Consider the following 24150-nt stretch of genomic DNA (forward strand, 5'->3'; position numbering starts at 1 on the left):
TGGCGTTGTTCCATGGGCACCTGCTGTCCTCCACTACGTTTGCAATAACTCATTGTTCATGTTTGAGCCTGGATGGTGAGTGTTAGCCAGCTACTCAATCTGGGGATAGTTGCAGCTGAGCGATGCTTGTGCATCGTTTCAGCAATATCTGCTCTTCTTGAACCCACCTAAGATTTTGAGGTCGGATTTAGTCGGTTTAGATGCACTGAGCTTGATTATTATCCACTGGTTTTTTAAGCTGGAACTTTCCTACTGTGTTGTCTCAGCTAATCAACGTTAGCAGCTGAACCGTCAAAGGAGGTCTTAAGTGGTATGACCACTCGATGGTAGATGTTAGTGAATGTTAAATTTAATTTTTTTCCCTCTTCTTTCAGTTTATTGGCAAATTAAAGCAGTTGACCTACTTGGATGTTTCCAAAAACAATGTGGAAACGGTTGATGATGCCATATCAGGTTGTGAGAACCTCCAGGACCTGTTGCTGTCCAGCAATGTGCTCCAACAGCTACCTGAATCAATTGGTTTGTTACTTTTCAGTGTATAATGTATGCATGACTATTTGACTAAGAAAGTGTTTTGTATCTAAAAGTATAGTTTTAGCAATACTTTTATTGCACTTGGATATGAATGAAACTGCAGCATTTCCAGTGTCTGACAGTTTCATTGGCATTTCAACTTGTGATCCACGAGGATGTGTTTGAAGCAGTAATCGGAAGAATGAGAACAATTTGCGTTGCAAATATCAAATTATTCAGTTATTCTAGATTTTGAACATTTCTGCACTAGCATTTATATAATGTTTATTTAAAAACTGCTCACAATGACAGAGCTGTATAGGATCATTTTTAAACTGGTGATTTTATAAGTTACATGACAATGTTATAAATTTAATGTGTCAGCTGTTAATGTCCCGCAAATTTCTTTTTGAGTATAAATGTCAGAGCGTTCGCTTTGATACCCAAGACAATAGTTTATTCTTTAGCAAAACTAATTGAATACATTGGAACAAGGCCATCATTGTAAAACTCTTTGGACTCAGCCAGTGGTATGTGCTATTATGTTGTGGTAAACTTGAAAACTCGCTGTAACAACTCACATAATAGTTGATAACTTATGCAGGGTACTTTTTATGTGTAAAGATTAGTGCCCAAGTTTACTTTCTGTTGCTATCATTCTGGCTAGTGTCCGTTTAAAATTTTTGTCCTACTGCCTATGAATAATTGCCTTTTTACAATTTCAATGGGCATGTGTTGTCGTGCAGATAAAGTCCAGTGACATTCTAGCTAGCCCAATAAACTGTTCTGGGGGGAAAAAAATCTAAATCTTGGAGAGGAGGGAATAAATTTGGTGAGAGAACCAAATGCAAAAGCAAAATCCATTCCCTGAGGAGAAAACACCCAAATTTTCCTTTTTTCATGACCTTTTAATTTGCAAGCAAATCACACAACCTGGTATTACCCCCACAGCTCTTTGAAGGCGCAGATTAAAAAATACAAAGTGTCATTTGTCATATGATAAAGCAACGAATCTATGGCTGGCAGAAAATGAGCAAAAATTAAAATGGTTAATAAAATGAAACTGGGTTAGATAGAGGCTTTCTCATTGTCTCTTAATCCATGTTTACATTCTTCCTAGACTTGAGCTATGAAGACAGGAAATCCCAATGCAACTCCATAGTAACCAATGTGTTTTTCTACAGTGGTCACATCTTGAAATAATAAAAGCTACAGTATTGGGGGTGGAGTGGAGAAGAAGATTCAGTCTTTTAACTTCACGGAGCTCTTCAACTTTGAATGCTCTAATATATCTTAACTGTTTTTCACTCAACTGAACTCCTTAAGAACTGCACAGTAAATCTAAATTGGTGGATTTGTGTGTTGAGTACTTGAAAACTAAAATGTGATTGCTGTGTGGATTGCTGTAAGCTTGGCCAGACTTTGCGGCAGTTAAAATCATAGCATGTATAACCAGAACAGAAACTACTAACTAAAGAAGTAATAATACGCCTGATTCTCTCGTAACGCCACATGATGATGCAGCAGCCAATTCTGGTTATTGTACCTTTTTTTATAATAAAGGAGTTAAAAGATCAGAAAAAAAAGTAAAAGAATGGAGATTATAGTGAACCTGACTAATGGGCTGAGGGGAAGGAGCAGGAGCTTGATTCCCATCCTACAGGCTGAAGTTAAGTATGAAAAACATCGATCGAAAAGATAGGGCATCGGATGAGCATAACAACCTGGGAATTATTATCAGTGGCAAATGAACAACACTCGCCGTTTATTGTGCTTTCAGCAGTCAACAGACTTCTGGTGAGCGTCTGTGCAGCAGTCTAGGGTAATTAGCAAGCTATTGTAAGGCCCTTTACAGGAGATCTGGGCCATGTGTGAGTGGGCAGCATATCTCTTCAACCAGTCAAATTGAAGAACGCCTACAGAGAGGTGGTCTAAACCGGGAAGTACACTCATTTGCAGGAAAAATAAAATTGAAAGAAAATTTTTATTTTTTTTATTTAAGTTATTTTATTTTAATTCTCCGAAATAATAAATCTGAAGGAAGGAGACTGCCCAATTATAAAAGTTTGTTTCTTTTTTTCTCAGTGCCAGAACGGTTGTTTAGAAGTACTTGAGACTTATTGCCCTGTGAGAAGCTTCACTTGTACTTGAATGGTCAAGCACTATTTTTCTCCTGGCATATTTAGTGATTAGCACTGCAACATCAAGTCTTTCACTGGTCTAAAGCTGAATCTGTTAGCGAGATTTTATTGTAACATAGTTTATAGAAGACCAAGGCAAATCCAAAACAACTTCCTAATTTCTGTATTTAACTCCCATGTGTGGATGAGTAAGTTGCTGTGCTATTTATTTTATACGAACGGTAAGCCATGTCCGCTTCATTGTCAGACTACTGCAACAACCTGGCCATTAGCAAGCCATCAATTAACCATGGAGGAGGTCTTGTGGCACAGTGAGTCGCTTCCCTACCTCTGAGCCAGAAGCTATGGGTTCAAGCCCCACTCTGGGACTTGGTGGCCAGGGAAGGTGCATTCATAATGCGGTCAAACAGGTTGAGTGTGTCAACTTGAAAAATCCTTCTAACGTATCAGTGGCTGCCCGTAAGAGCGGGAGAGACTCCTGGTCAGGCACATGTGATGTGGAGTGGCACCCCTCCAGTTATAAGCCCCTGGCGACAGACTAGCGACTCCGGGAATTACTAGCTATGGAAAGGGACGAAAGTCTGCCTTGGCTCACTGGTGCAGGAAGAGAATTGGAATGGAAAAGGAATATGGATGAACCAGTGGTGTTTTCAGACCTTTTGTCTAGCATTCAACAGTGCTGTCAATAGAATTTGAACAAATTGCAATATTCCAATTTTGAACCGAAATTCTTAATGTCTCGTGTGCATCTTGATTTCTCTTTCATTACTATTGTTGCAGGTTCTCTTAAGAAGCTAACTGCGCTCAAAGTGGATGAAAACCAACTGATAAACCTGCCAGATTCAGTAGGAGGGTAGGTACTTCAAATTGGTAGAAAAATAATTTGTAGTGCAAGTAGATTATTGTGAATTGGTACCCTTGCCCATGTGAGAGATTTTGCAGACCTCTTGGCTGGTTGTAGGAGTCCTTGTCAAAGGAATCCTTCGTCAGCAGCATATCTTTTTCATGGCTTAGCTTAAATTGAATGTTTTTATGAGATGTATGTAAAACAGTGCAATGAATTGTGTATCTGCATTTCTTTAGGCTTTCATGTTTAGAAGAATTTGATTGCAGTTTTAATGAAATTGAAGCTCTGCCTCCTGCAATTGGGCAGTTACAAAATCAAAGAACGTTTGCCGCAGATCATAACTTCATAACAGAACTTCCTTCAGAGGTAACTTTAAATTATCAACTTTTTACTCTTGCTTCATGAACAAGATTTGAAAATTTCAATCACTTATTGATGTCTGTGCTTAATTTTTTCAGGTACATTTATAGGTTTGTTGAAAATCTATTACTTCAACAGAAATTAAATTTAGTCAACTTTTGGTAATTCTTTGAGATATTTCAACAAGATGAAATGCTACATCATTGCAAATATTTATTTAATTTCTGTAGCCTGCATTCGTAGCCCAGATGTTTTGTTACAAAGCAAAATATCTTGGGTTCAACAATTCAAACTTCATAACATAATACTGATTTCTAAGTGCTTGCTAGATCCTGTGTCTGACCATACCCTATATGCTTAAATAGCCTACTTTTTGACAACATTGGATTTCTAATTACTGGTTAAGTGGAAATGTGCGATCATGTTTTATAACTGTAAAATGGAATTTAGGCAGAGATCAGTTATGACCCAATAAAAGAACAGGATTAAGGGACTGACTGGCCTACTCTACTTTCTATGTTCCAAACACATTGTCAGCGACTCGTTAGGAACTCCTTGTACCCATTCTGCATCTTTGATCAGTGTATCAATGTGAACTGTTGCACATTGGACACCATTGCTGTTCCTCCTGTGTTCTTTCTCAGCATCCAATACTGAGCTTCTTTGCCTTCATATCATTCCACACGTTCAAAAGTCCAGGCCTGAGCTGCAGACACCTTGCATTTCGCAGTTCTCAACCGTAATTATGTCAATTGCCATGGAGTTGGGCCTGTCATCCAGACTCTCATTCAACGTGATCATGGCTAATCCTTTACCTCAGCACCATACTCCAGTGCCCTCCCCATACTCCTGGACAGCTTTAAAGTCTAGAAATTTATTTCCTCAATTTTTTCAATGAATTGGCCTCCACAGCCTTTTATGGTAAAAAATTCCACAGTTTCACCACGCTCTGAGTGAATGAAAATTCTCCTCGTATGAGTCCTAAATGGTCTACCCCATATCCTGAGACTGTGACCCCCTTGTGCTAGACAGCCCCGCCCAACAATCCTGCGCCCAGCCTATCCAGCCCTATGCAATCCCCTCACAATCTGCTGAACTTGGCGAATACAGGCCCAGTCAACCCAATCTCCCCTCGTACGAAAATCCTGCCATCCCAGGAAACTGGTGAATCTTCGCTATACAGCATCTTTAATGTAGAATAGCATCCAAGGTGATTGTTGAAGTCTGTGTGCAAACAGATGTCCGTTTATCTCTAATAGCTTTTAGTTTTACACTAAAATCAAATGTTTGGCAATATAAAAAAGCACCCCACTGTTTGTTTTAGATTGGAACTGCACAAATGGAATTTGTAAACATCTATGTTAATGCGTATGCACATTCCGAGAATAAAACTGATCTTCTACAAAAGAAGCAGGGGCAAGTTTTAGCTGTAAGGCTAGCCACAGAGCCAGACTTGGTACCCCACTTCGTGTTATCCTCAATAGACCTACCTGTCAAAGATTTTTCCAAGTCTGTCCTAAAATTTACAATGGACCCTGCTTCCACTATGCTCTTGGATAATACATTTGGCGTATTTGCTATCCTCTTTATGAAAACAGTTATATCAATGGTTACAACAGGGTTACAATATTTCCACATAAGAATTGAAAACTTTACAGGCACACTGTTCATTGAGAAAGACCTTTGAATACGGGTACCTTGCTCATTAGTAAATAGTAAAAGAGTTGCCTGCTTTTACTATGCATTAGAAACATGGAAATATTGACACTTTTGTTTTGAGAAAGGTATGCAGGTGAAGGGGATCTTCATACTTTGTAGATAATTTGAGCTTTGTGTCCTCTCTTTCCAGGATGGGAATCCCATCCAAGCAGATTAACCTGAGGTAACATGACGTTGTGAATTTCTTTCCGAGTTAGTCGAGCTTTAATTGCATGGTGATGAAATAAAGACAAAACTTTGTGATTTAGTGGACTTCGTCCAGTGGTTACAGAATTAATTCGACCATTTCAGCTCCACCTTTCTGAGCTGTTTATATTCTACTCAAGGGAGCGGTGCCATTGAAATAGCAGTGACATGTTTACTGTGTGGCAGCGATGCCTGCACTACAGTCTTCCTTGCCATTTAACCGTCATGCTGCCACTGATACTTTGCCACATAATAGATAAAATAAAAATTCTACTGCAATTTATGACTTCATCTGAAACACCAAATTACTGTCTTTTAACTTGACTCCAGCCGATGTATCAATGTTGGTTAAACACGGATGCTATAATCTGCTGTTCTGATGTAAATAAATGTCTCAGATTGTAACAATTTGATTTACCTCAGGTTGGTAATTGGAAGAATGTGACTGTACTGTTCCTTCATTCCAATAAATTGGAGTACTTGCCTGAAGAAATGGGAGAAATGCAGAAACTGAAAGTCATTAATCTCAGCGACAACCGGTTAGTATTAAGTGATTCTTTTTTTTTTTAAATGTTTTTATTGGGTTTTCACATTTTGTATTTCACAACTCTTGTGTTATACTTCACACAACGGTGCCGACCAGAGGAAAAAACAAGCAAAACAACACAACAAAAATGATGGCCTCAAAGAAGCCCGTCCAGTACCCGGCAAGTCTGGGTACAAGGTTGGCCACGCCTCCCTGTCACCGTTCACATTTGCCTTCCACATCCGAAAATTACCTACTTGTTCGGTTTCTGGTTAGGTGTGCTCTGTGCACCACCTTTAGCTGTGTTAGGCTGAGCCCTGGGCATGTGCAGGTGGAGTTAGCCCTGTGCAGTTCTCGCCCTATTTCTGTGCCTAGTTCCTCCTCTCATTTTTCCCTTCTCTCGTCCAGGAGGGAGCATACATCCTCCAATAGTCACCTGAACAGGTCCCCACTGTTTCCATTTCCTAGGTCGCCTGCGCCCAGCAGTTCTTCAATTAATAGAATATCCTGATATCTGGGGATACGTTGTAGTATCCTTACTGAGTATGTTTTTGACCTGTATGTCTTGGTTTGTTTCCTTTTGGTAATTGGAACCTCTCCGTGAGTTCAGACAATCTGACGTCTGTGTACGTGTGTCTAATAGTCAGTGTCCCCTTGTCCTGTATCCACCTTTTTGAAAGTAGTGTCCATTATTGTAGGAGTAAACCTGTGGTTGTTGCAGATGGGATCCATAGTGGACATTTCGGTTAGGCCAAAGTATTGCCTCATTTGGTACCACGTCCAGAGCATGGTCACTACCATTGGGCTTGGTTTGGGGGGGGTGGTGCGTTTGTGACTAGGGTTGGGGGGATATCCCTAAGCAGGAACTCTGCTCTTCCTTCACCCATTCTGCTCACGATTCCTTCATCCATCCGCTCACTCTTTCTGCTGTGACCGCCCAGTGGTAGAACTGTAGATTTGGGAGGGCCAGGCCTCCCATGTTTTTTTTCCTTTGTAGGACCTTTTGGATCCTCAGGATTTCCCTCCCCCGCGCAAACACCATGATTAGTTTGTCTACTGTGTTGAAAAAGGCCTTGGGGATATAGACCGGAGGAACCTGAAGAGGAACCTGAGCAGTGCGTTCATTTTGATCATCTGCACTCTCCCTGCCAGGAAGAGAGGGAGTGGGCCTCACCTCTGCAGGTCCCTTTTGACTTTCTCCACCAAACTTGTCAGGTTCCATTTGTGGATTTGTGTTCAATCGTAGGCTATTTGGATCCCCAGGTCACGGAATTTGTTCTGGACTTGTTTGAGCGGCAGTCCCTGGAGCTCTCTCCCTCCCCCCTGTGGGTAGGTAACCCGACAAGGCTCTGAACTTCTTGATGAGTTTCATTATCCTTTCCATGCTGACCCGCAGTTTCGAGATGTAGAGTGAGACCCTATGCTGTCTGTTCCCCCTTTGGATATCTCTCCATCCCTTCGCCGTTCTGAATGCGATCACCAGTGGCTCGATTGCCAGAGCAAACCGTAGCGGGCATCCTTGCCTTGTGCCTCTGTGCAGCCAACGTATTGAGAGCTGGTGGTGTTTGTCTGTACGCTCACCATGGGAGTACTGTACAGTAGTTTCACCCAGGAGATGAACCCTGGGCTGAACCCAAACCGTTCCAGTACCTCTTGATGTATTTCCATTTGACTCTGTCACAGGTCTTTTCTGCTTCCAGGATGATGATCACCTCTGGTGTTCTCTCCCCGGATGGGGTCATTATCACGTTCAGTAGGTGCCTGATGTTCGATTTAGCTGCCTATCGTTGACGTGGCCCACCTGGTCATCCGCGACTACCTCTGGCACACAATTCTCCAGCCACTTTGTCGGGATCTTTGCGTCTGTGTTGAGCAGTGAGGTGGGCCTGTAGTTCCTGCAGTCCATCAGGTCTTTACCTTTTTTGGGTATCAGTGATATTGAGGCTTGTGTTGGTGGCAGGGTGCCCCTAACGAGCAAACCTGCGAACATCTCCCGCAGGTGTGGGGCTTTTGCTGGTGCAAATGTTTTGTCGAGGTCCTGTGGGAATCCATCTAGTCCCTGCGCCTTCCCCGCCTGCATGGAGTGGATATGCTCCATGACTTTCCCCAGTTCTATTGGTGCCTCCAGAAACTGTCTATTATCTTCCCCAACAACCGGCGTGTCCAGTCAATCAAGGAACTGCTTCATCTCCGAGTCATACAGCAGCGCACCCCTCCCCGATGAACTCAATGCATTCTATGCTCATTTCGAGCAGGAAACCAACAAACTGTTGTCAACTGCCCCAACAGCCTCGGACACACCCATACCGTCACAGCTTCCGAAGTCTAATCAAGGCCTTCTTGAAAGTTAACCCTCGGAAAGCAACGGGTCCTGACTGAGTCCCTGGTTGTGCACTCGGATTCTGCGCAGACCAATTGGGGTGTGTTCGCGGACATCTAATACCTCTCCCAACTCCACCTGCTTCAAGAACACAACCATCATACTGGAGCCAAAGAAATACCAGGCAACATGTCTCAACAACTATTGTCCGGTGGCCTTGACATCTATCATTAAGAAGTGCTTCGAGAGGCTGGTCATGAGACCCATCAACTCCATGCTCCCAGGATGCCTTGATCCACTGCAATTTGCATACCTCCACAGCAGTCGCCATCTCCCTGGCCCTACATTCATCCCTGGAGTAACTGGACAACAAGGACCCCTACGTCAGACTGGTATTCATTGACTACAGCTCTATCTACAACACCATAATCCCAGCCAAGCCCCTATCAAAGCTCCAAAACCTAGGACTTGGCTCCTCCCTCTGCAACTGGATACTCGTCTCCCTGACCCATAAACTATAATCAGTAAGGATAAACAACAACACCTCCTCCACAATAGTCCTCAATACTGGGCCCTGCAAGGCTGCGTACATAGCCTCCTACTATACTCCCTAAACACACACAACTGTGTGGCAAAATTTGGCTCCAACTCCATCTACAGGTTTGCTGATGACACAACCGCAGTGGGTCAGATCTCGAAAAACAACCAGTCAGAATACAGAAGGGTGATAGAGAACCTAGTGGAGTGGTGGAACAACAACAATCTCTCCCTCAAAGGCTGCAAAACTAAGGTGCTTGTCATTGACTTCAGGAAGCAAAATATTGTGTACACCCCTGTGTGGTGCTGTGGTGGAGATGGTTGACAGCTTCAAATTCCTAGGTGTGCACATCACCAACAATCTCCTGTTGACGCTATGACCAAGAAAGCACAACAGCATCTATACTTCCTCAGGAAACTTAGGAAATTTGGCATGTCCACATTGGGTCTTACCAATTTTTACAGATGGACCACAGAAAGCATTCTATTTGGCTGCACCACAGCCTGGGATGGCATCAGCTCGGCCGAAGACCATAAGAAAGTAGAGAGTCATGAATACAGCCAGTCCGTCACTCTGCCTACACCGCCCGCTGCCTTGCGAAATCGGGCAGCATAATCAAAGACCCCTCGCACCCAGGTTATTCTCTCTTCAGCCTCTTCCATTGGGCAGGAGATACAAAAGTCTGAGAACACGTACTAAGATTCAAAAACAGCTTCTTCCCCGCTCTTACCAGACTCCTGAATGACCCCGTTATGGACTGAACTGATCTCTTCACACATCTTCTCCATTGAGTAGTACTACACTCTGTATGCTTCACCCAATGTCTCTATCTATGTATCCACATTGTGTATTAATCGTATGTCCTATGTTTTTTCATGAATGGAAAGGTCTTTCTGGATTGTACGCAGAACAACACTTTTCACTGTACCTTGGTACACGTGACAATCAAAATCAAATCCAAATCCCTTTGGGGGGGCTCAGAGGTGTGCAGCCCCGGTAGAAATTTGCAACTGCCTCGTTGACCCTTTCCGGGGGAGTGCCTAGCCTGCCGCTGCTGCCCCAACCTGGGCTATCTCCCTCGTGCTGCCTGCTTTCTTAGCTGGTGAGCCAGCAGCAACAGGCTCTCTTTGTTCGTAGAAGGTCCCCCGTGTCTGGCGGAGCTAGGGCACTGCTTTCCCCGTGGAGTGCAGGTCAAAGTCCATTTGTAGCTTCTTCCTCTCCGCTTGTAGCTCTACGGTTGGGACCGAGGAGTACTGCCAGTCCACCTCCCGTATGGAGTCTACCAGCTCTGGCCTAGCCACCCTCTCCTTCCTATCTCTGCGTGCCTTGGACGCAATAATCTCCCTTTTTTTTTTAACAAACAATTTTATTCAGTTTTTTTGGCATTGTAAACAGTTACAGATAACAGAAATGTGCAAACATCAATATAAAACCAATACTTCAATCAAACCATACTGCACATGCCCGCTCCTCTCCCCGAGACACTACCTGCCTATTTATCCCTCCTACTCTACTCTAATCTTCCCCCCCCCCCCCCCCGCGCTGACGTTCACTCTCCCGCGAAGAAGTCGGGTGAACCCCAGTACAGATCCCCTCAAGGCGAAGTTAATTTTTTCCATACTCCGAAAACTTAACATGTCCGAAAGCCATAGTTCGGTCTTCGGGGGTTTTGAGTCCCTCCATGCCAGCAGTATTTGCCGTCGGGCTATTAGGGAAGCAAAGGCCAGAACATCTGCCTCTTTCTCCTCCTGGACTCCTGGGTCTTCCGACACCCCAAAAATTGCCACCCCTGGACTCATCACAACGCTTGTTTTCAGCACCCGGGACATGACCCCTGCAAATCCCTCCCAGTACCCACTAAGCTTAGGACATGCCCAAAACATGTGAACAGGGTTCGTTGGTCCTCCCGCGCATCTAGCACACTTGTCCTCTACCCCAAAGAATTTGCTCATCTGAGCTACCGTCATGTGGGCCCGGTGAACGACCTTAAATTGAATCAGGCCGAGCCTGGCACATGTTGCGGTTGAGTTTACCCTACTCAGGGTTTCCGCCCACAACCCGTCCTCCATCTCCCCGCCAAGCTCCTCCTCCCATTTGAGTTTCAGTTCCTCCGTCTGGGACTCTTTTCCCCCTTCATGAGCACCTTGTAGATATCCAAGACTCTACCCTCTCCTCCTTCTCCTCGAGAGACTATTCTGTCCTGGATCTCTATTGGCGGGAGGCGTGGGAAGGATGGGACCTGTCTGCGTACAAAGTCCCGCATCTATAAGTACCTAAAGTCATTTCCCCTTACCAGGCCAAATTCCTCCTCCAAGCCACTCAAACTCGCAAAGCTCCCCTCCAGGAACATATCGCCCACCCTCCCCAACCCCGCCCGCCGCCATGTTTGAAACCCTCCATGCATAATTTCCCATCTAATCACTGCCTTCAGTGCCTCCCAGAACATGGAGGATGAGACCTCCTCATTCTGATTGTTGGTGACGTACCCATCTATGGCCTGTGATATCCATTCACAGAATGCCTTATCGGCCAGGAGGGCCATGTCCAGCCTCCATGGGAGGGGCATTGTGGCCGGCCCATCTCCAACCTCACATCTTTGTTAGGGGGCCATCCAAGTTAGCCGTGGTCCTCATCATGTGGTTGCGCCCCTGCACTCCGGGTTTTCCCTTTGTTCGAGGGCTATCCGAGGTGGATGTTTGTGGTGCCTTTGTTCTCCTTGCCACCCTGTGCAATCTGTCGCAGCCAGCTTAGTGCCCCCCTCCCTATCTACAGTATTCACCCCACTGGGAGCTATGGCCCCCCCCCCCCCCCGCTTGAACTTCCTTGTGATAGTTCACTTCCTATGTGGTGCCCCCCGGTCGATGTATATCACTCCCCGACTGATGAGTGTCTCTTTCCCCCCCCCCCTTCCTGCTCCTCACTCCCTCCTTCGCCTTAGTGCTCTCACCCCCCTCCTTTCTAGGTCGCAATGTCAGATTTTTGAGGACTAGGCAGTTCAGTCCCACACAAATAGAGTCCATGTTTTTTGTTGTTGACCGATACGATTACGTGTCTGTCCCACGGCTTGTTTTGCTGCCTTCCCAGCCTACGTTGTGCACACTTGTGCACAAATTCATCTGTGTCCGCTGGTGCGGTGCAATAGTATTCCCTGCCCTGGAACGATACCCAGAGCTTGGCGAGGCACAGCATTCCGAATCTCACATCGTTCTTATAAAGGGCTGCCACCTTGACTTTGTTAAATTCTGCCTGGAGCTAGCCAGGTATGCTCCAATGTCCTGGTACACCTGGACTGAGTGTTCCTCCCATTTACAAGACCTTGTATGTCTCGCCCAGTTCAGGATCTTGTCACGGTCTTGGTACTCGTGCAGTTTCACTTTGATGGCCCACGGCTGCTCCCCAGCCTTGGGCTTTGGTCGGAGTTTTCTGTGGGCTCTGTCCACTTCTAGGAGTTTTTGTGGAAGCTTTCCTCACCAAACCGTTTGCCCAGCATCTGGGCCACACACTCTGTAGGGTTTCTGCCCTCAGTTCCCTCCGGTAGGCCCACAATGCAGAGGTTTTGCGGCGCAATCAGTTTTCTCGGTCCTCGACCTTACCCCTTGGTGCCCCTTGCATCGCCACCATCTCCGTCACCAGTGAGATGATCTGATCGCTCTGGTTGGTCACGGTCTTCCCCAGCTCTCTGATCATCGCCTCCTGTGTCTCGAGCAGCCGTTCCATCTTTACCAGTGCTGCTTGCAGGGTAACCAGTACCTCCGCTACCGTCACTTTCACCGTTGCCATTATTTCAAGTTTGATGGCATCCTTGAGCTCATGGAGTTCCTGTGTTAGGAATTCCCTCCATTTGTTCATCGGGAGGTAGCCCGGCATATGTTCTGGCGGTCCGTCCCATTCAGATGTGGCCCCACGTGGTCGCTATTGCCTCGGTCTCTCTCTCCTGGCTTTTACTGCCTCTGCCGTCTCTTCAGCTCCTCGGGTTGTTGTTGCTTGAACATGTTTCTTTTATCGTGGGGATGTTGGTGGGGGTTCCCTCTCGCTTCCCACCCCCCAGGGTTTGGCAGGCTATTTTGGGTTAAAGTTTCCTAATTTTGAGTTACCAGGAGAGCCACCTTTCGTACATCTGCTCAGCGCACCCCTGTCACCGGCAGTCAGAATTAAGAGATTTTTGACAGAAATGCCGATGTTTTCCAAACTACCGTTGACTGTAATTCAGAAAGAGTTTACATGATTAATTCTTTCACAATTTTTTGCATGCTCCAAGTACTTTGACCTCTTCGGATTCTCATGGAAGTTAATTGCTTGCTTGTCACCTAAATATCTCCTGATCTTGTTGCTGCAGGAAAATGATTTTAGTTTTGAAAGCATAATGCTTCAAAAGTGGGTGATGTGTTGAGTTGTGCGAATTTTCGCATGGAGCAGCAGAAGTTAGGAACACATAGCAGGAAATTTAAAATGACTGTCTGACCTGTATGACTCTCTGATTCTTATCGTTTTTTTTAAGCAAGGTTTATTACAACTAGTAAGGTGCGTTAAGTGTTAGCAGGGTTTATCAGTATTTGCAAAGCTTACACTGCTAACATCCTGTACTATGTGCGAACCTCTGTGCGTGTCCTGGTTAACCATTTGTGCAGGAAGTGTCATCAGCTGCAGCAGCTTGAGCTCTGGGTTTTGGAACTTAAGCAGCAGCTTGCATCACGGCGATGCAGCCATGAGATTGCAAGCTTTGTGGATAGCACGTTTATAAATGTCACCCCGCAGTCTAAGGGTATGCAGGGAGCGCTAAAGCGGACTTACAATGAAACACACAGCGCTACAGCACGGAGCCCCAGCCAATGGAGGAGCCCATACTGAGAGGTGGCTGTAGGTCTGCCTCTGTTGCGAAGCTTCAGCGAGGCGAGGAGAAGACCCTGGCCAACAGCCATTGAGGGGAGCAGAGGGGGTCTCCATTTCCAAGCTGAGGCGGGCGGGCAACCAACTAAAGAGGTCACCATGCCAATTAGCCAAGAACACATGGTCGTCCAGACTTGAGGAACGGTCACCCGAGCAAGAGCCATGAGGTAATCCGAGCAGCAGTTGGAAAGTGCGAAGGAGGCCAGGCAAGCGCCGGCATCGTGTCTCAGGGAATCTGGGAGCAGCAGCCAGTGAGAGGGTGAGGTGACTCGACCAGAGCTAGAGGCCAGCCAGGCAGGAGAGCTGAGAGTGAGGGCTGCACTGGGCAGCGAGGGTGAAATTTCTGTGTTTTGCATTGTGAGCTGAGGATGGGCGGGGTCAGGATGCCATTGACATCATTGGGGTGGGGCTTGATGTCATGGGGTGGAGCTCTGTCATTGGGGGTGGGGCACAATGTCATTGGGGGGAGGCAGGCTGCCAGGGGGGTGGATATGACATTGGGCCCCACATAGAGGGAGCGCACATGGCCCCCAAAAGTGTTAAGTCCGCCTCTGAGGCAGCGAAGGAATGGGTGACCACCAGGCAGTCAAAAAAGCAACAGGCGGACAATGCAGGAGTCCCCTAAATGTCTCCCAAGCTCCAACCAGTATTCAGCTCTGAAACATGATGTGAATGATGGCTCATCTGGGGAGTGGAGTCAGAGCAAAGTCAAGGGACCATAAGGTGGCTCAGTTGTACAAGGCAGTACAAGGAAAACAGGAAGGGCAATAGTGATGATTATTCAATAGTTAGGGGAGTGTTTCTGCTGCCACTCGCATGAATCCAAGATGTTGTTTAACCTCACTGGTCAAGGATATCACTGAGTGGTTGCAAAGCACCCTGATGAGGGAGGGTGAACAGTGAGCAGCCACGTCCCACATTTGTACAAACTACATGGGCAGAAAGATAGATGTGGTCCTGTAGTCGGAATTCATAGAACTGGGTAGGAAATCAGCAAACGGGACCTTGAATGTCGTAATCTCTAGATTTCTCCCAGTACCATGTGAAAGTGATTATAGAAATGGGAGGATAAAGCAGCTAAAGCATGGCTGGAAAAATGGTGCAGGAGGAAGAAAGAAAATTAGATTCCTGGAACATTGGGACTGGCTCAGGGGTGAATGGAACATGTATAGGCCAGGTGGATTGCACCTAAATAGAGCAAGGACTGAATTCCTTCTGGGGCATTTTGATATTGCTACTGGGGAGCGTTTAAACTAATTTGGTAGGCATTTGGGAACCAGGAGATTGTCAGTGAGGATTAGCAAAATGCTGAGAGAGACTGATAACACCAGAAAAAGAAATAGTAAGCTAATAATCTTTTATTAGGGTCACAAGTAGGCATACATTAACAATGTAATAAAGTTACTGGGAAAATCCCCAAGTCGCCACGCTCCGGCACCTGTTCGGGTACACTGAGGAAGAATTCAGAATGTCCATTCATCTAACAAGCACATCTTTCGGGATTTGTGGAGGAAACTGCAGCGCCTGGAAGAAGCCCATGCAGACACGCGGAGAACATGCAGACTCCTCAGACAGTGACCTAAGCCGGGAATCGAACTTGGGTCCCTGGCGCTGTAAAGCAACAGTGCTAACCACTGTAGTACTGTGCTGCCTAATATATAGGTGGGGTCAGAGTTAGGGCGACAAGTCATGAAGTGTAACTGGGTTACTGTGTGGATGTGAATGCATAGAACCATATACGGTGCAGAAAGAGGCCATTCAGCCCATCATGTCTGTACTGCCCAATAAAGAAACTAGCCACACATTTTAATCCCACTTCTCAGCACCTAGTCCATAGCCTTGCAGGTTACAGCACATTAGATGCCGATCCAAGTAGGTTTTAAATGAGTTGAGCATTTCACCCTCAACCACAAATTTAGGCAGTAATTCCAGATGCCCACCTCCCTCTTGTCCACTCCAATCCTGAGTCTATGCCCATGGTAATTGACCTTTCAACTTGAGGAAACAAGTTTTTCCTGTCTAGACTATCTAGGCCCCTTATCATTTTGTGCATCTCAATTAGGTGACCCCTTAGCTCCCTCTTTTCTAAGTAAAACAACTCTAGCCTTTCCAATCAATCATAGCTGCAATTTTCAAACCCTGGCGACATTCTTGTAAATCTCCTCTCCTGAGTATTAAGTTCTTCCTTTAATGTGGCGACCAGAACTGTGTACACAGCTCCAGCTGTGTCCCAACCAGCATTTTACATAGTCCATTCATTATAACCCTGATTTTGTGTTCAATACCTTGCCCAATAAAAGAAACCATTCCATATGCTTTCTTAACAACGTCTCTCATTTACTCAACCCTCAAAATCTTCCTGTTTATTGAGTGTTCCCTTGCTTTGTTTGCTCTTCCCAAATGCATTACCTCACACTTTTCCAGATTGAATTCCATTTGTCACTTCGCTGCTCATTCAACCAAACCATTGATATGAATCTGGAGTGGGCAGCTATCCTGTTCGCTATCCGCTACATAGCCAATGTTTGTGTCATCTGCAAATCTCACCATCTTGCCATCCACATTTAAGTCTAAATCATTAATATATGCAATGAACAGCAAGGGTCTCAACACTGAGCCATGTGTAACACCACTGGAAACTGTTCTCCATTTGCAAAAATATCCATTGACCATTACCCTTTATTTCCAGTCACTGAGCCAATTTTGGATCCAACCTGCCACCTTTCCCTGTATGCCATGAGATCTCACTTTTCTGACCAATCTGCCATGTAGAACCTTGTCAAATGCCTGATAGAAATCCAAGTGAACAACATCCACTGCACTACCCTCATCAATCTTCTTTGTTACTTTCTCAAAAAATTCTATTAAGTTAGTACAGCACGATCTTCCCCTAACAGGACCATGCTGATGAGCTCTGATCAGTCCATGCCTTTGAGTGACAGTTTATCCTGTCTCTCAGAATTGTTTCCAATAATTTGCCTTCACTGAAGTAAGACTGACCGGCCTATATTTTTCTGGTCAGTCCTTTGCACCCTTTTTAAAGAATGGTACAACATTCGCATTCCAGTGCTTCCTCTCACTATACTTATTGTATCTAATATTTCACACACCTCTTTAACTGGAATGTCAGCATCATGCCTCTCCTCCATGAAGACTGAGGCAAAGTATTAATTGAGAACCCTGCCTACAACTTCTGAATCAACTTACAAATAAGATAAAGTTGTATAGTCCCAGATCACCATAGGCTGTTTTCCCCTTTGAGGGGGAGAGCTGACTGGTGATTTAACCTGGGGAACACTACCCCTCAGATGAGGGGTAGGGTTGAGAAGGAGGGGCCTTCCTGAAAAACCTCAGCTGATACAGGAATTGAACCTGCACTGCTGGCATCACAAACCAGCTGTCTAGCCCATTGAGCTAAGCCGACCCAACCTACAAATACCGCTTACATGGTGTGTGGTAAACATGATTGGTGAGCTACAAGCACAGACTGCCACGTGGAAATACAGTGTTGTGTATACCAAAGACCAGGCTCAAAGAACGGCAGGACTGGTTGTTAGATATTCCTGGATACAAGGGTCGGGATTCTCCGTCGGCCGACACCGAAATCAGGAAAGGCGATTGGGCATAGAATCGGTCTTGACACCAAAAATGTGGCCGGCGCTGGGTTCATGCAAAAACGCAATCCTCCGGTGCCTCGACAGCGGCGTCAATGCGTTCCACTCCGCGCATACAGTAAACGCCATTTGCATATTATTAGCGGGCCCCAGTATTCTCCGGGGCCTCAACGATGCTCTGCCTCCACTGGAGGGAATTCCCAACAACCTTCTCCTGGGGGAGGGGAGGGGGGGGGAGGAGAGAAAGAGAAATGATGGAAAATGCAGTGTTGCACATTCCAATGCATGCAGCCAAGGGGACGGATAGCTGGTGGCTTCAGTGGTCAGGGCACCCGGCCAAGGGAGCTGGTATGGATGCTTGCATGTGGTGCAGGGTGGGGGTTCAGCTGTCTTCCAGGTTGGGTGGGTGGGGTGACGGGTGTGTGGGATGGGGAATGGTGCTGGGGGACCAGTGCTGCCTACTACCTTGCTTTTCCTATTCTGTGGTAGCTTGGATGAAGAGTTCATTGAATCTCATTCAAGAGTTTCTCAGAGCAGCAGATTCTGGAACCAACCAGAGAGCAGGCTATATCAGACTTAGTATTGTGTAATGTGACAGGATTAATTAATGGCATTAGAGCGAAGGCACCCCTTGGTAACAGTGACCACAATGATTTAATTTTACACCCAGTTTGAAAGGGAGAAGAGTGGACATAAGACTAGTGTTTAAATTTAAATAAGGACAACTATGCGGGCATCGAAGCTGAGCTAGCTGAAGTGAACTGGGATACAAGGTTAGGAGATAGATCAATAAGAGAAGCAGTGACAGACATTTAAGGGAATATTTCCGCATATTCAGACTAGGTATATTCCTCCCATAAAGAAAAATTCTAAAGGGAGGATCCACATTCTGTGATTAACTAAAGAAGTTAAGGAAAGTGTCCAACTTGAGGAAAAAGCATCTGAATTTGCAACGGTGAGTGGCAGGTCAGATGATTGGTCATATAAAGAATGACTGAGAATGATGAAAGAATTAATCAGGAAAAAGAAATTAGAGGATACAGCTGGGCACTTGGAGTAACTCTGTGTTTGGAAAGAGTCAGCATGGTTTTGTGAAAGGGAAATCATGTTTAATCAATTTATTGGAGTTGCCCATTTCTGTCCAACCATATTTATTGAGTCAGTTAGGTAATTTATGTAGATAAAGTAATAAAAAGTTGCACCCACCTTGTTTGGACACAAAGGAAGTAAACTAACCTACTACTGGAGGCTTAAAAAATGTAAAAGAAGGCACATCCCTGCCCATCTGCACTAAGATCTCACCTGACCAAAATTACCAACTACTCACTCTGCCTCTTCTACATGCATTCCTTTGCTCTGCACTTATAGAAACTGTTCCCACTCATGAAAGATGACAGATTTAATGCAATTGGTCAAAGAAGCAAAAGTGACATGAGGGTTTATCATGCAGCGCCATTTGGCTGTCTTTAGCACTGTCACAATTCTTTGATTCTGTGACCCATAAGCCCATACCTTCAGACCACACAGATTAATTTTTTTTAATAACCTATGTTGGCACGAATTATAGCAGAGGGATGTGGGTCTAGTTCTGCCACTTCACAACGTTGACCAGATGCAAATGTGCGAAAGTGTGTGTGGGGGGGAAGACTACAGCCTTACTGCACTTGTTGGAAAATATCAAGTGTGGTTGTGATATCAAAGTAGTTATTTCAGCAAAGCATTCGATTCCCAGAATCACTTCGGCAATGGTTGGTGGAAGGCAATGCTCCAACAGTCCTTGCGTTCACGAGAATGTGCCAGACATATGAAAAATGAATAAAAATGAAATGAAAATCACTTATTGTCACAAGTAGGCTTCAAATGAAGTTACTGTGAAAAGCCCCTAGTCGCCACATTCCGGCGCCTGTTCGGGGAGGCTGGTACGGGAATTGAACCGTGCTGCTGGCCTGCCTTGGTCTGTTTTCAAAGCCAGCGATTTAGCCCTTTGCTAAACCAGCCCCTAACCATATCTGAACTGCTAGCTTTTCATTCTGTTCTACCACCTTATTACGTTCAACTGTGTTTCTGCATCCCTGCATCCAATGCTGTATGTAAGGGGAGATGGTGGTATCGTGGTCATTGTTGGACTAGTAATGCAGAGGCTAAGGTTTTGGGGAAAGGTGTTCAGATCTCACCACGACAGCTGGTGAAATTTAAGTTCAACTAATAAAACCATGAATTGAAAACTAGTCTCGGTTTTAGCAAAGCTATCATCGATTGTCATTAAAAACCCAACTGGTTCACTCTTTTCCATTCGGAAAGGTAATCTGTCATCCTTATCTGGTCTACATACGACTCCAGATCCACAGAAATATGGTCGACTCTGAGATGGGCACTGAGTTCACAGACCATTAGGGATGCGTAACAAATGTTGCAACTCGTCACTCTCAACTATTACTCCAGTGCTTTTAAAAAGCACATTGATATTTCATTGACATTCATCACTGATGGTCAAGTGAGAGACTGAAACTTTGCTGATTTTTAATGGGTGCATGCGGGAATCAATTGTTGGAAAAATCAACTATTCCAGCATATGTTCCGAATACCTGATGATTTGGAAAGAAGGCAACAAAGCATTAATCTCTGTTTGATCATGGGCAGCACGGTGGCGCAGTGGTTAGGACACTGTCTCCAGGTCACTGTCCACATGGAGTTTACATATTCTCCCAGTGTCTGCGTGACTCTCATCCAAAAAGATGTTGGCCATGTTAAATTGCCCCTTTAATTGGAAAAAAAATAATTGGGCACTCTAACTTTATTAAAAATGTGTTTTTAATTTTCTTTTAAAAATCTGTTATATCAGATGACTGTTCACTGGGGAAAGCAGAGTACTTCTGTGAGATCCCGGCCATTAACGAACTGACTTATTAATTATAGTATTAAAGAGTAACATTGCAGAATTTCAAGTTAAAACACTCTAATCGTGTAAATAGCGTCAGATGGTTTGTTGAATCTTTTACACCAGTTAAAGTTCCATCCAGCCCACTGCATTCCCAAACAATGGCCATTGTCTGGATTATCAAAAGAGGACTTGATGTTATATGTAATGTAACAAATTTTAGTTGCTGAGCCACATTACTTATTCTGATCAATGCAAAATTGCCCTATTGTTCTTGGGAGTGATTCCCCCAAGTTCCGAAACGTTGTACGGCTGTTCCATCTGTGTTCAGTTTCACAGCCCAAAGTGCCTTGTAATCTTCGGTAGGGTAATCTGGCACTTCTGCATTTTTTTTGTTGGAGTGTTTTGTTACTGACCATTTGTCAGACCTGTGTCTCTGAAGTAATTTAATAGCTGCTGCGTCTTATGCACCACCCACAAAAAAATTGATGCCTCTGCAAGTATCAGAATGCTGTTATCTCAAAACACTCGATTCAGTCTATAATTTATGTTGTGAATTAAATTACAGTTTTCCTGTTAACCGGCGTACCTTCATTATGTTTCCTCAGATTAAAGAATCTGCCATTTAGTTTCACAAAACTGCAAGAGCTAACAGCGATGTGGCTGTCTGAAAACCAGGTGAGTCAGTGCACTCAATTTTTAAATAACACCCCTGGAAAATTAGAGCAGTTTGTAAATTTATTTTCAGCAAAGAAAGGTCAGTGGGAGTTGCACGCAAAAATAGATGTGACCTGCTTCTTCATGAACGTGTCTACATTCCAGCAGTTTTCTTGCTTCTGCAAAAAAAACGGCGTACTATATTTTGATCAGCATGTATTTAATAATAAGCATTGATATTGTCAGGGTGTTCTCCAGAATGATTTAAATAGATGATGTCTTCATTATTTTCCAGAGAGTTTATATTCCAACACTGTCATGTGTTTCAAGCCAAGCACTCTCCATAATACTCTCGGTGGCTCCTGACTCTCCCTTGCAACACTACTCATGGGCATCCATTACTTTAATTTTCCCCTCTGCTCAAGGCACCCTGGTTTGAATAATGGGTACATGTCAGCCCAGATTACACTTTCTCTTATGTTTTATCATGCTTTCTCCAAGCTTACCTTGTCCATGAGATCCATCTTCATCTTGATCGGCGCTATTCCTGCTAAATTGCTGATCATCCTATTTCCCTCCTTAGTCCCCATGTTAGCTAATCTTGTTAGTGTTTCCATCTCCACAGCTAAACCCTCTTAACTTACTCCCTCTCAATCCACCTTTGTGGCACAGTGGTTAGCACTGGGACTACGGCGCTGAGGACCCGGGTTCAAATTCCGGCCCTGAGTCACTGTCTGTGTGGAGTTTGCACATTCTCCCTGTCTGCGTGGGTTTCACCCCCACAGCTCAAAGATGTGCAGAGTAGGTGGACTGGCCACGCTAAATTGCCCCTTTATTGGAAAAAAAATAATTGGGTACTCTAAATTTATTTTTTTAAAAGACTCACCTTTGACCCCATGTCATTGCCAACAACTGCTGAATCTCACCTCCCATACCTCTCCAAGGTCCTTGAATCTGTTGATTGTCTTTCCTGAAACTCCACATTTTGGCTCAATTCAAACAGATTTCTACCTCTTTGATAACAACTCTTCTTCCTTGATTTTTCTGTAGTCTGAGAGGGGTGGCCATATCATCCAACACCTCTCTTCCATTCTCCAGCTGGATGGGTCTGCCCTCACTTGTTTCATTCCTATCTATCTACTCCCAGCTGGAAAATGATCAACAATGGCCTCTATTCATCGCTCCCACACTTCTACCTCTGGAAAACCCAAGGATCGATCTTCTGCTTCCCTCCTATTTCTCATTTAACTGCTGCCTCTCAACGACATCATGCTGAAATATGAGGTTCTAGATGTAGAGTCAAAGCAACCAGCTCTACTTTGCCATCAGCTACTATTGGCACAATGCTTCCCCCCACCCCCGTGACAAACTCCATTCCTATGCTATTTACAATCTTGGCATCCTATTTGATCCTGAACTGAGCTTCTGAACACATCCTCTCTCCAAACAAGATTGCCTACTTCCACCTCTGTATTATCATCTGACCAAGCCTTTGTTATCACAAGACTCAACTATTCCTGTATTCTGCTGGCCAGCCTCCTACCTCGTAAACTCTGAAAAACCTAAGGTCACCCAGATCTATCCTCATTCACTTTAAAAAAAAAAATTTAGAGTACCCAATTCATTTTTTTCCAATTAAGGAGAAATTTAGTGTAGCCAATTCACCTACCCTGCACATCTTTGGATTCTGGGGGTGAGGCCCACACAGACATGGGGAGAAGGTACAAACTCCACAGTGACCCGGAGCTGGGATTGAACACGGGTCCTCAGCGCCGAGAGGCAGCAGTGCTAACCACTGTGTCACCGTGCCGCCCTCTCATTCACATCAAGTCTTATTTAGCCTTCAAGGGTAGCACGGTGACGCAGTGGGTTTCGCCCCATAACCCAAAGATGTGCAGGCTAGGTGGATTGGCCACACTAAGTTGCCCCTTAATTGGAAAAACTGAATTGGGTACACTAAATAAAAAAATAAAAAATTAAGTCTTATTCAACCTTTTGCTTTGTCATACGCTGGCTCCTGATCTGGCACATTCTCAAATTTTAAAAATTCAAGTCCTTCCTTGCCCTTGTCTTCCCTGATCTCTTTAACCTTCTCTACCACTACAACTCTCCAAGATCCCGGTGTTCTTCCTATCCTGAACTCTTGAGCATTCTTCTCTTTAATCAAGGCTCTAAGCTCGGCAATTCCTTCGCTGAACCTCTCTATCTTTTGTTTCTGCTTTGTGGTGATACTCGGATTTAACTCCTTGACGAAGCCTTTGTGAATCTGTCCTAATTTCTACTTTTCTAGTTTGGTGTCAGAATTTGTTGGATAACAAAAGTGCAAAGCTGCCTGCACAGCATGATGACTTCCATCCCCGACACCGCTTGTTCTGTGATTTGACTACTAGCTTATTTAACATGCCATCATTAGGGCAGCATGGTAGCAGAGTGGTTAGCACAGTTGCTTCACAGCTCCAGGCTCCCAGGTTCGATTCCCAGCTGGGTCACTGTCTGTGCAGTGTCTGCACGTTCTCCCCGTGTCTGCGTGGGTTTCCTCCGGGTGCTCCGGTTTCCTCCCACAGTCCAAAGATGTGTAGGGTAGGTGGATTGGCCATGATAAATTGCCCTTCATGTTCAACCAGGTTAAGTGGGGTTACCTTTTTTTTTTCCATTTCTTCAGAAACATCTCTTTCTAACCAAGCTTTTAGTCTCCTTATTTGGCTTGATGTAGATTTGTGTCGAATTGCAATTCTGTGAAATGCTTTGGATGTTTCTAAGTTAGAGGGCCTGTGTAAGGAAACCAGAGTCCACTAAATATCCTCTGAGACCATCTCCATTAGCAGGGAAGCTCCCACACATCTCTTGACAGCAAATTGGAGCAGATTCTTAGATGTTACTATTGGTTGCTGTTCTATGGTTGAATTGTGGAAAATATACTTGCGAGTAAAATATCAGCCAGTTTCTCGTCGGTAGACGTTTTTG

General features: G+C 44.8%; 1 protein-coding gene across 3 annotated transcripts in view; it reads left to right on the forward strand.

The window, feature by feature from the left end:
- The window catches only part of erbin (erbb2 interacting protein), a 354311-nt gene that overhangs the window by 245502 nt on the left and 84659 nt on the right, over positions 1–24150 (forward strand). For all 3 annotated transcript variants that reach the window (XM_072515927.1, XM_072515929.1, XM_072515928.1), the window contains exons 9-13: positions 375–519; positions 3435–3507; positions 3738–3867; positions 6190–6305; positions 21138–21207. In XM_072515927.1, coding sequence (XP_072372028.1) covers positions 375–519; positions 3435–3507; positions 3738–3867; positions 6190–6305; positions 21138–21207 — 534 coding nt within the window. The remainder of the gene's footprint in view (positions 1–374; positions 520–3434; positions 3508–3737; positions 3868–6189; positions 6306–21137; positions 21208–24150) is intronic.

Source organism: Scyliorhinus torazame, chromosome 9 (assembly GCF_047496885.1).
Source record: "Scyliorhinus torazame isolate Kashiwa2021f chromosome 9, sScyTor2.1, whole genome shotgun sequence".
In the NCBI taxonomy this organism is placed as follows: Eukaryota; Metazoa; Chordata; class Chondrichthyes; order Carcharhiniformes; family Scyliorhinidae; genus Scyliorhinus; species Scyliorhinus torazame.